Source organism: Scomber japonicus, chromosome 3 (genome assembly GCF_027409825.1).
Source record: "Scomber japonicus isolate fScoJap1 chromosome 3, fScoJap1.pri, whole genome shotgun sequence".
Lineage (NCBI taxonomy): Eukaryota > Metazoa > Chordata > Actinopteri > Scombriformes > Scombridae > Scomber > Scomber japonicus.
In genome coordinates, this window is record NC_070580.1 from 4,357,182 (window position 1) to 4,370,303 (window position 13,122).

Here is a 13,122-nt window from a genome sequence, read left to right on the forward strand (position 1 = left end):
TCCAGTAGGTGGTGGTAATGTACCTATAAGCTGGTTGCCAGTCACCAATAAAACCTAAAACACTGTGAATAAGAAAGGTGAGCTGCACAGGGAAATGTAGTTTTATAGGAACATTCGTGCTGTTAGCGCTTACCTCTAACCAGACACACTGTGGACTTCATTTCCCACAATTCCTACCTTTCCACTTCCTGGTTATATTACACGTAGCGTCACTACTGTGTAGAAGCTGAGAGAAGGAAAATAGGAACAAACGACGACTTTAACATACATATTACATATAACTAAGCTTGTTAGTCACTGTGTGTATAACCATATTTGTTTGCTTTGTTTACAATGAATGTGCAGTGGCGGGAGTCGTTGTGTGTGGCCTCTCATGTTGGCTAAGTTAAGACACGGAGCTAATATTTGTGCGAGTAGTTAGCGAGTACTTGGGTTGTTTACAATAGTTCTCAAAGATGTATACTTTATTATCTGGATTATATAAGTACATGTTCCAAAAGGATGAATATTGTGTGTTGATCCTTGGGCTGGATAACGCTGGGAAAACGGTATGTTCAGCTCTAATGTCAATTTATTTCAACAAAGTCAAGTCGTTGTAGACTGTGTTTAAAGATGTTGTGTGTAGCTTTATTAAACTATTCTAAATAAATGTTTAGAATAATGTCAATAAATACTATCTAACAGTATTAACGTGGTTTAGAGGCCACTGTCCAATACAGAACATTGAAGTCAATAACTTGTCATAATGATAATGTTCAAAACAGAACGGTCTGTAGCTGCTTCTACCTAACTTTATTATTATTATTATTATTATTCGGTTTAAAAAAAAGTTATTAACCAGAATTAGGGCTGGGCAATTTATTGATATTATATCGATATCGTGATATGAGACTAGGTATCGTCTTAGAATTTGGCATATTGTAATATGGTGATATGGCATAAGAGTCTTTTCCTGGTTTTAAAGGCGGCATTACAGTAAAATGATGTCATTAACTGAACTTACCAGATTGTTCTAGCTGTTCTATTATTTGCTTTTTACCCACTTAGTCAATATATCCACAATGCTGATATTTTGTGAAAGCACCAACAGTCATCCGTACAATATTGTTGCAATATCGATATCAAAATATTTTTCACCAAATACTTCGATATTTGATTTTATCCATATCGCCCAGGCCTAACCAGAGTAATACAAACCAGCTAAAGTATCCAGCACTACACAACAACAATAGACGGAGAACCGCACCCCCCACCCCCCCTTTACCTCCCCTATTAGATTTTGGTTATAGACCAAGAGCTTCTATAATCTGATCCCATAGCTTCTAGAACATTTTGTCACTGTTCTGTCACAAGAGTAAGTCAAAGTAACCCATTGTTAACTTCTAGTTTATTTGAGGTCCTACATTTTTTAACATTCCTATACATTATTGTGCAGCCAAGTGGATATTTTATGTAGCTTAAACCAATGGTTCTCAAAGTGGGGTCCGGGGATCCCTAGGGGTCCTTCAGGTGCTTCCAGAGGATCCCCAGGAAAAAGGGGAATAATTTATTTTCATTATAATTCCATCCATAGGTAACATTATGACAGAATGTATACATACACACTCTAATAAAACATCTGAAAGCAAAAATCTTAGTAGTTGGGGGTCCGTGGTGTAATTGATGTCAATTTAGGGGTCAATGATGTGAAGAAGTTTGAGAAACACTGGCAGTCATGGAGAATATAGGTGGAGAAGATGAAAAAATGTGACAATTCAGCACTATAGTTAACCAACCAGCTTGTTTTCTCACATTATCTGAAAATGTTTTATTGCATTAATTGTGAAAGCCAAATGTGATTGTATAAATAAATATTAATTAAACAGTTCAACATACAGTATATCACCATCAGTTATAAACTATCCAGTTAGTTTTTAAACTGTAGGCCTAATGTTTGGCTACTTAAACATAAGTTATAATGGTTCACATATAAGTCTAAAGATTTTTTGGCTATAGCAGGGTGTCTGATTTGTACACATCTAGGGGTGCAATAAGGGGATGAACTGTTAGGACGATTCCAAAGGCCTGTGACTGACAGGAGCCCTAAAAAATATAGGAACTTCAGTAAATGTTTCAAAATTAACTTATAATCATAATAGATATTTTAAAAAAAAAGATTTACAATGCACTCATTAAATTAACACTTTATTTTTCTTGTTTCTGGCAACAACAACAAAACAATTACCATCCAAAGCCTCTGTTTTGCCCAATGTTTAGCTTTGCCAACCGCAGCTATTCTATAACTAACCTAACCACATCATTTATAATAATTGAAGCTACAGCAATGAAGTGTGTTTTATTGTGAAGAGTCTACTGCCTTAACATTCTCTTTGTGTACTATTTGATTAAATGTGATTATTGTTTATCTACATTTGACTGTAATAATGTCACTTTACTCCATAGCTTAATACTGGATGGGTTCACTACACTATCTTCTTCTTCTTCTCCTCCTCCTCCTCCTCCTTCTTCTGATTCTTCTTCTTTTTCTGATTCTTCTCCTTCATCTGCTTCTTCTACGTGTTTTTCCCATTCCTCTTATTTTTCTAATTCTTCTACTTTTTCTTCTTGTTTTTTTTTTGGTGATTCTCCTTCTGATACTTCTTGTTCTTCTTCTGATCTTCTGATTCTTCTCTTTCTCATTCTTCTCTTTTTTCTTGTTTTTCTTCTTCTCATTCTTCTTTTTTCTTCTTCTTCTTCTTTTTATTTGTGTTCTTCTTTGTCTTCTTCTACTTATTCTTCTCATTGTCATTATTTTTATTTTTATTGTTGATAAAAATAAATGTGTGTAATTTGATGTATGTGGTCATCTCTCTCTCTCTCTCTCTCTCTCTCTCTCTCTCTCTCTCTCCCTCTCCCCCTCTCTCCCCCTCTCTCCCCCTCTCTCCCCCCGCAGACCTTTCTGGAACAAACCAAAACAAAGTTCAGCAAGAACTATAAGGGAATGAATCTGTCAAAAATCACAACTACAGTTGGTCTGAACAGTAAGTGCTTATGATGACGAGCAGTGAGTTTGTGACCTTTCTGTTACACCAGCGAAAGCTAAAGACAGTCAAAAGATCAAATATGCTGCTATGATTCATCGTAATATGCCACATTAATCATCATTTTGCTGCATGTACTCAGTCTGAGGTTATGTGAACATCAGGAGAAGTCAGTAACTCAGTTGAAGAGGAACAGAAAAGTGCAGCTGATGTCCTTTTTTTTCTTGAGCATTGTTAATTTTTAAACAGCATCATTATTTAGTGCAGTGCTGGAAAACTGCAGCTGTAACAGGAACAAATGTCACTGCAAGTTCAGAGCAGCCTACACCTCTCCTTTCTCTCATGCTGCTTGTCTTATTTTCTACAGTAGGTGTCTATAACGTTTCTGTGTCACTTTCCTTCACAGTTGGTACAATTGATGTGGGGAAAGCTCGCCTAATGTTCTGGGATCTGGGAGGTCAGGATGAGCTGCAGTCTCTGTGGGACAAAGTGAGTTTAAGAATAAACACCAACAGCATCCTTTACCTGCTTTTCACTCACACACACGCTTCATACCTCTCTGTGTGTCCTCAGCACAGTGGAAACTACCTGATTTCATTTTCAAATGTTCTACCTTTTTTACAGTTTGACCTCCTAAATCCAACTCAAACTGAAGGCTTTATGTCAAATAATCAGCTTTTACTACTTTAGCCACTGAGGCACCTCAGGAATGAATCTTACACGGGGGAAGTTCATAGTTCAGGAAAGCATGAAGTTTCTTTTGGTTTATTTTACTATTTTTATAACAAACAGACAAAGAACAATAGCATCTGCTGGCTCTCTGCCCTGGTAAAAAAAAAACATAAACCCTTCCTGGTGCCTGCATCGTAACAGGTGAGAGCTGTTTGTAATAGTTTACATATCAAATTAGGAAAGTGAATGATCTGAAATGACAGGTTTCACCAGTAAGAATCTTATCATTATTTCAAGATACTGAAATAAAATGAAAAATAAACAGCTGTAATAAAGAAAGACACAAGCAGACATGTTTTGAAACAGTGTGGACTGATTAAAGTCACTTCTTGTACCCTAACCTCCCTCTGGAAGTGATATGAAAGGCAGCCAGAATGACCTGTTGTATACTCAGCCTATATTGGCCTATCACAGGTATATTGGTATCAGCGTATATGTTCCGATATTCACCAAAATATATTTTTTTGAAGTTATATTGACAGCATTGTATATATATCTGAAGTATTTGAATTTGAGTTATTTCTTCCGTACATATGATGATATATTGATATTGGAATGTTTTCACTCCCTAATATCAGTATCAGAATCGGCCCCAAAAATCCAGTATCCATCAGGACCTAGTTTGCATGTAGTGAATATTAATCCTCACATGGTATCTTACTAATATTTCAATTTAGACAGGAAGTAACTCCATTTGAAAGGTACCTAATCTCAGTTGGAGAAGTGTATAAGCTGTAAAGCAACCAATGAGGCCTCATTCTTTGTAGGATTGTCTCATGTTATCACAATTCAATTGAGCATTAATCTAACCTGTGTGGTTTGTCAACCTGTTAGTGCAGCACATAGCCATGTCCCTCATCTTTTTAGGGTGAAGCAAGTTGGACTGAGTAACATGAGCCTGATAGGGTGTGGCGACTGTGTAGTCCTGTCTTTTGCATGTAAAAATAGTGACTGAAACACTGTACATGTAATCTCATTCCACCATCCAATCATGATCTACATTATTTGGTTTCTGGACCCAACATTTTTCTCAAAATCCTGTTCATTCTCAAAATATTTGACTTTTTTTAAGGCTCATTTCTTTAACATTTTTGTACCTGACAACTCTTGACAGTCATGCAATGATTGATGGAGTTGAGAGGAGTTCAAGCAGGGTTTGTCCTCTCAATTTTTTTCATTCGTTTACACAACTATTTCTGTCACTTTTCATGTGAACAAACGAGTGCAACTCTGTGTCGAAGCCTTTTTTTGATGATGCAGTCAGTCATCTGTGAAGTTGTTGCTTCTCTCAGTGCAGGAGACTGCTCTCATGTCCTCTCTGTGTTCTTCCTGTTTATATTTAGTACTATGCCGAGTCCCATGGAGTCATCTACGTGATAGATTCAACTGATGAAGAGCGTCTGTCAGAATCAAAGGAGGCCTTCGGTGAGTCCCACACTTCCTGTCACTCTGTGTTATTTTATTTCATTTTCTATCACTTATTACAAGAATACTGTTGTGTCAAGTTATCCATACTTTACTTTACCTTACTTGTGTTTGGGTTAACCAGGGTCTGTATAAAGATGGACATAGTGAGGTGTGATGTCAACCGTTGGTTTCATTGGAACCAGTTTGAAGCCCAGAATTGCTAGCTTTGTTCGAAGCCATCTTTTCCATTTGGAGCCAGAAGCTTCCAATTAAGAATAGAATAGAATAGAAAGTCTTTATTGTTATTGTACAAAGCACAACAAAATTGAGATGACATCTCTTGACACCATTATTTAATGCAGTTAAGTGCATTCATGGCTTTAGCATAAAAGCTGTTGTGAAATCTATTTGTGCATACTTTTAATGTCCTGTAGCGTTTGCCTGCAAGGTTTTGCCTTTTACGCACTAAAAACACCCCCCGCTATTTTGGACCCAAGCTAACACTTGGTGAACACCAAGCACTACACCTTGAGCTTGAGCTACTTTAGCTACATTCTGCAAACACGTATCATAATCAAGTAACATGAAACTGATTTTTTTCTGTCAAAGACGATCGGTTTTCATTCGCTCATTTGCACGTCATGTCTTCTTTTTATAATGTCAGATCTCAGTCAATAGTAAGAGAGGAGAAGAGCAAGTTAACCTTAGGTCTCTACACTGAAAGCCTGAAGTAGGAGGAGCAGGGATAATTAGTAGAGATGGGCATTTGAATACATTTTCTTTAACGATCATCGGGAAAAATAACGATCAATTATCGATTAATCATTATCTTTTATCTTAAAAATGCCATGATACTGGACGCTTGTAAAAGCAGCTGAGCCCAAAGCTCCGAGCCAAACCTCTTCACATATCAATCAGTAATTAAATAATAATTAAACACAATTGAGCCTTTTAGAAACACTTCCAAGAAAACTATCAAATCTAATAACACCTTAATCAAAAAAACAGAATATTACTCTGGACTGTCAGTTTTTGCCAGAATATAACTTTAAAGGACTCCAAAATGCACCCAGCCGAGCCGAGAGAGAAAGAGGGAGAGTGAGTGACAGAGATAGTGTTACTCACAATTATGCTTATTTAACTAGAGCCTCATAAAACAACCAGAGTGACTCACCTAAAGGCTACAGTGGTGACTGTCCACTGCTAACAAAGTAAAGTAACTCCAGCCTACTGATTCTTGTTGATTAGCATATTAGCATGTTAGCATGCTCAGGGATCAGTGAACGCAGCCTGGTGACAGTCAGTCGAGCAGCTGAAACGCTCTGACGGGACCCAAGTAGCCGGGATGCAGAGGCATTGTGGTATCCTGGGTAGCCTGGCCAAGCTGCAGGTTTACAATGAACTCTGTGATTTTTAGTTTGAAAAGGTCCCACGCCAAACTTCGCCTTGAACTCTTCATGTTTACGTTTGATATCTATGGCAGCTGGGAGGTAGCTGAGCCGTTTTCTCTGTCAAATATCGCCCCCTGTTGGTAAGTTGTGTCATTGTTTCCACAGTGATATTCATTGCATTGTTTCAAGACTCGCACTACGCAACATAACTGTTATTTGAAACCAGCGTTTGATCGGCAACATTTTTAACGATCAATTATCGATCATCGATTAATCATGCCCATCCCTAATAACTAGCGCAGCTGTGGAAGCCTAATGATGTAAAAAGTAAAATGAGCCACACTTCCAAATTAAAAGACAATTTATAAGTATGTTCTTGTTATAAGTATGGCATCTAAACGCTAATTCAAATTCACCACGACTTCACCACCACAGATGGGTTGTAGCTTCTGTGGCAGTGGGCCAATCACACATCGCATTAAATCAAAGAACACTTGTGTTGATTGGCTGTGAGTAAGTCCATACAAATACTCATATTTTCTAGCTCTGGGTGCAAAAAGGTTCGTTTTCAGGTATCCTTCAAATCTTGACCACCAATGCACTTATTAGAGAACCAGCAATTTAGCAATGGAGACTATAATGTCTTATTAAAATAATGATTGACTTGGTATTTGTAGACAGAAGTTGTGTCAGTGTCAGTTGGAGCATCTTGTGGCTGTCAGTTGCACTTGAAGGTACTTCTGCATTGGCTTCAGCATCAAGTTGTGGTAGTTGCTGCATGATAAAAATAAGAAGTAGAGGAGCGGACTCTTTAAATTTGAAGGTCACCAGACTTTGTGTGCGAGCAGAACTGCAGTACATTATCAATAATCCATGTGCTGCCCGCTGCACCACTTACAGGGTTTTATTCAGCTGCAGTGCTGGAGTATGCACGCAGAGCTCATGTTGCCACGTCCTGGATTTGTACACCAGCAGTCAAATAACTTGAGAGTTGTTCCAGAAAAGTTTATTCATGTTCACAAGCCATGTGTGTGATAATGTACAGGAGGTTCAGAGAGATATAGTTGGAATAAATGTCAAAGAATCAAATGTCTCAACACAGCCAATTGGGAATAAAATATGATGTTATATGCAGTTTCACATCCTTACAATATTTCTAAAGAATTAAAAAAAAACAGATTGTGGTTTTTGACAGTAGACTCACATTAGCAAGAAGAAAAGTGAAGCAAGTATTCTCACTGATGAAGTAAGTGCTTTGTCCTGAGGTAACCCTGAGTCACAACAGATAGCTGAATATTGTTTCTACAGCAGCCACAGTAAAGTGAATAATATTAATATCTCACCTGAAATGAAACATCAAAATAAATCATATTTCTGACATGAAAATACTTAGTGAAGTTTAGAAGGAATGAAGAACACACACACACACACAGTCTTTTGTGTGTGTGTGTGTGTAGGAGCTCGGTCAAACAGGGACACAGAAAGCAGAGGAGAGGACAGTGGTACGCTCTTAATTAATAACGATATCACATCACTCATGCAAATACAAATACTGTACAGCCTGTAAGCCCACTACCAACAACAACTGGACACATGTAGTGCAATATACTGTGGTGAAGTGAATAGTGTATCCAGTGTGGGTTAAATGTAGTGTGTGTGTTGGTATTTTTCAGATGAGTGTGACACTTTAACCACACTAGCAGTGTTTAAATGTATATTTAAATGCTCAACACCATAACTGTGTGTGTATTGTCAGCACATCTCAACTGGTCTGTGTTCAATCACACAGTCAATCTGTACAAATAGGAAATGACTGAGTATTATTATTGATTGAATTGTATTGTGTTCTGCTGATGTCCCTCTGTGTTTTTATATTTACAGAAATGTTTATTAATATGCACTATCCCTGACTAATAAATAATAGAATAAACAAAAACAAAAAAAGAATTTCAGTAGAGTTGTATCAGTCCACTTGAATGATTCCAAGCAAATTGTCATTAAAAGCTAAAAAACTGAGTGAATTCTAGGGCTGGGTATTGTCAAGGATTTCCTGAATCGATTCAATTCCGATTCATAGGGTCCCGATTCGATCCGATCTGATTCTCGATTCGATTCAATATCGATTCACTTTTATGTTCCCAGAGTTTCTGTTTTGTAAGTCAGACAATATTTTAACATGCAATCATGTGTGGACCCCAAATTCTTGAAGAGTAAAGTTAAATGATGAGTCTGATCCAACACTGGGATCTAGCATGATAGCATCTATGTGTATTTACCCTTAAGACCAGTGGCATTTTAAATCATGTCATTTTGAATTATGTTGTCATCATGTAACCAATGATTTTCAAAAAATGGACATAAAGATTATGGATAAGCATGTCAGTTCAGTTCGAAAAAATCGATTCACAGAATTTTAAATCGATATCGAATTTTTAAATAGAAAATCGATATTAATTGATGAATCCATTTTTTGGACACACCCCTAGTGAATTCATTAATTTTACCCATATGAAGGATGTGATCTAATATAAAGCATTGAAAAGTCCTTCATTAGAGTACTTTGTATGTTACATGTATTATGGAGATAAATGGTACTGATTTCAAACATATTGCGTACATATTTGAGACATATTTATCAGAGTTAGATTTCAGAAAGTGTGCAGCAGCCCTTTAATCCTCTGAGTGTTGTTTCCTGCAGAGAAAATGATCAGCAGTGAAGCGTTAGAAGGGGTTCCACTCCTGGTGTTGGCCAACAAGCAGGATGTACCGGTACTGTACCATCATTATTCAGACTCATACACATTCAACCACACAAACACTGTATGAACATGAGGCTTTTTAAATGCTCACTTTATTAGACTTCATGAACATTGACTAATGATTGAAATAAGCTGATTGATCAGAATGAAACTATATTATAGGGATTGATTGGCATGTCTTTGTGGTTTTGTTAGGTTTGTGTAGTCATATTTTGTGTGTTTCTCTTTTCTTCAGAACTGTTTGTCAGTGCCGGACATTAAAACAGCCTTCAGCGACTGCGCCCCGAAGATTGGAAAGAGAGATTGTTTAGTGCAGCCTTGTACCGCTCTCACAGGGTAAGACTGCCACTGTGTTCAATGCTAAGCTACAATAAACCAATCCAACATCCATGTGAGTTATATAGTCTCACTAATACTACATATCTGAGGTCCATACTTGTTTATAAAATGTTTCTGCCCAGCAGTTCCAAATGTCTCTCGAAAACTCCTAACTCAGAAACACACACTTCATACACGCATTGTAAAAAAAAAAAAAAGAAGTGTGATCTGTTAAAGAGAAGCATCAGTGAATCCACTCTGAATTGATAGAACTGCTTCTAACTTGTGATCGTGGTTCTTAATCATCACATTTCTGTCCTATGCTGAGAATCAAACACAGCATAAAACTATGTGTCAAAAACATGACCTCACAACTTGATATCAGTCAGTGTGATGTCACTATAAACACATTGCCCTGCTGGCTGATACAGAAGTAAGGCTGAAACTATCACTCAATGAATTGCATTGACAAAATTAATTAGTCAGCAGCTTTTTTTTCTTTTCTTTTTTTTAAGTAAAATCATGAAAGATTTGCTGGTTGCATCCTCTCAAACATGAGGACAGGAAGCTTTTGTAAACTGTAAACTTTATAGCTTTAGGTTTTGCACAGTTGATCACATAAAATAAGACATCTGAAGTAGTCAATTTGAGCTCTAAGAAATTATAATGCCATTTTCATGGTTTGCTAACATTTTATAGACAAAACAATGAATTGAACTGGTAGATTAATTGATAATTATTGTTAGTCGCAGCCCTATACAGAACATTTATAATCAGCAGTTCTGGCTGACATAGTGATATGTCTTATAGGCTATAAGCCTATAAGAAGGAAATTAAAATCATGCATAAAAACACTCTAGGTGTACAAGGAGTTAAGAATTTAACAGACGAGAAAATAATAATATATATATATATATGTGTGTGTGAGATAATATATTGGTTTATTAGTCCTACTGTGGAGAAATGTACAGTATTACCACAAGTGGATAGCAAAAATAGAAAGAACATTAATAAAAAGCAATCAAGTAACAGTTAGTACACAAGTGATAAAAACAAAAGTAGCACAAAATATAGTGAAAAAGTAGTAACTATTAGTAATTATGTGCAAGAGTAATATATTTTCAAATTTTAAAATGAGAAAAAAAGTATATATATTGCATACTTGAACTGAAGTAACAGTGTACCATAAATTTACCATTTATATCCATGCTTCACAAGTACTTCACAATTTTGCTGTGAAGTAATCTATCTATGATAAACTATGATCATCCTCAACTAGAAGAAACACTGTATATGTGTTATAATGTTCAATATGTGAAGTAGGGCTGGACAATTATGGCAAAAATAATAATCACAATTATTTTGATTGATATTGAAATTGCGATTATAAAACACGATTATTCATAGATTTGTAAACATAAGCATTTATTGAACCACCAGAACTTAACTTGGAATATATTTGAACAGCACAACCAGCACAATTAAAATCAAGAAAAATATATGTAATGATAAATGGAAATGATAATAGCAATATGTAAAAACAATAAATAAAAATAAAGAGCCAAAACCTACCAAAACAAAAATCCTCTGGCTGCCGAGCTTATTAAACAAATTGGTTGTGTTGCCATGGTGACACCATGATGGTGTGCACTGTGTCAAGCAGTTCACACGATCTCAGGCCACACTGTCATTTCTCACGCTGGGAAGTGATAGATCCCACCGCACAGACATTAATATATTATGTAAGCCATACATCCCAACTCTCCCTGACGCCCGCAAATGAGACACAATCTCCCGGAGTCTGGAGCGAATGAGCAAGAGCGCGCGCTAGAGAGTGACTGCGGGCGGGTGTGTGTGTGTGTGTGTGTGTGTGTGTGTGCGTGTGACTATCAATGCAGCGCGTGTGAGAGCGCAGCGTCCTGATAGCTGTGTGATCTCACTGAAGATGTCTCAGTCCTACCTTTCTTCTTGTCAACCAAAGGCCTTTCTGTCATTTTAAATCTCCCAGATCAGCAGAAACACACCGTTCCTCCAGCGGGTCTAACATAAGGAGCGGGACACAGAACTTGCTGGGAAAGCCATTATTACGTTTTTATAATCGTGGGAGGCCAAAATTGATATCGCGATTAAAATTCAATGAATTGTCCAGCCCTAAAGTGAAGTAGATGCCAATAAAAGATGGTGTTTTGATTGATAGTTTCCATGTATTTATAATATATCTGTAATTTCATCAGTCAGTGACATCCTTGTTATAAATGCTACTAAATCACACATTTAACACTTGTTGGTTGTGATGCAGGGATGGAGTGAACGAAGGCATCGAGTGGATGGTGAAGTGTGTGATCAGAAACATTCACAGACCACCCAGACAGAAGGACATCACATAACAAGTGACCGTCTCTCTCTCCTCTTTGGTTTGGACTGTGAGTTTCTCCTCGAGGACATTCCGTGTTAAACCCTGGAGCTGATTAACTTTTCCTCTCTCCTCGTGTTCGCTGTGACTTTGAACAGTGTGGAATTTCTGCTTTTTGTAGGAGTTCAACACAGACAGAGCGAGACAGTACTTTTTTTTAAAATGGCAGAGCGAAACGTCAGACGCGCTCGGAAACGGACGTCTGTCAGTTCCAGATGTTTCACCTTTTTTTTCTTTTTGAAGCGGTACAAGCAGTAGCTTCAGTGTCGGCAACATCTGTATGGAGCTCCACTGACTGACACTGTGATCAGAAGAGTGTGAAAACATCAATTTGATACATGAATTCTCACCTAAAACATACAAAACCCTCGTAGTTACTCCATGTATGCATGTGTCAGATCCACTAAGACATTTCTAGCTCATATTTTAAGGTTTGAACTCTCCAAACTGTACACTACCTCTAAAACATGGGAACATTTACTTCTTTACCTCATCTGACTGAAAGCAGGCAGGAATGTTGCTTCTCTTAGTGTGTAAATTACCTTTGTGTACCTGATGTGATACTGTTTGCTCATCATGCCATTACTTAAGATAAGTTATTGATCAATAGATAAAAACATTTTCTTCATATTCACAACTCTTTCTATTTCCAAGGCAAAGAGGCAAATGCTTCCTCATTGTGTGAGGCTTTAAGAGTTTAAACCATCAATATGTCAGCTATAAATCATCACCTGAGTCCAACTCTGAATAGAAAAGAAGGAGAACTTTACTATTAGGGTTGGGTGATGTGGGCAGAATCAGATATCATGATATTTTTGACCAAATACCTCGATATCAGTATTTTGACAATATTGTAGGGATGGCTATTGATGCTTTCACAAAATATTTACACAATGAGATTTTTGATAAATAATCATCAGTAATGTGGATATAATGAGTAAGTGGATAAAGACAGATCATAGAACAGTGTGTTAAGCTTAGAAAATGACATTTTTACTGGAATGCAGCCTTTAAAAGCAGGAAAATACTCTTATTCCATATCACCATATTACCATATTCAAAATCTTACACGATATCTATAA

The 13,122-nt window shown here is 37.0% G+C and overlaps 1 protein-coding gene across 1 annotated transcript; it reads left to right on the forward strand.

Annotated features, from left to right (window-relative positions):
• Positions 1-213: 213 nt before the first annotated feature.
• Positions 214-12,506, forward strand: arfrp1 (ADP-ribosylation factor related protein 1). The gene is made up of 7 exons (XM_053315407.1): positions 214-548; positions 2,933-3,020; positions 3,427-3,509; positions 5,096-5,177; positions 9,249-9,319; positions 9,545-9,645; positions 11,927-12,506. Exons 1-7 carry the CDS (start codon positions 456-458, stop codon positions 12,012-12,014), a joined length of 606 nt encoding a protein of 201 aa, XP_053171382.1. The 5' UTR covers positions 214-455; the 3' UTR covers positions 12,015-12,506.
• Positions 12,507-13,122: the final 616 nt, after the last annotated feature.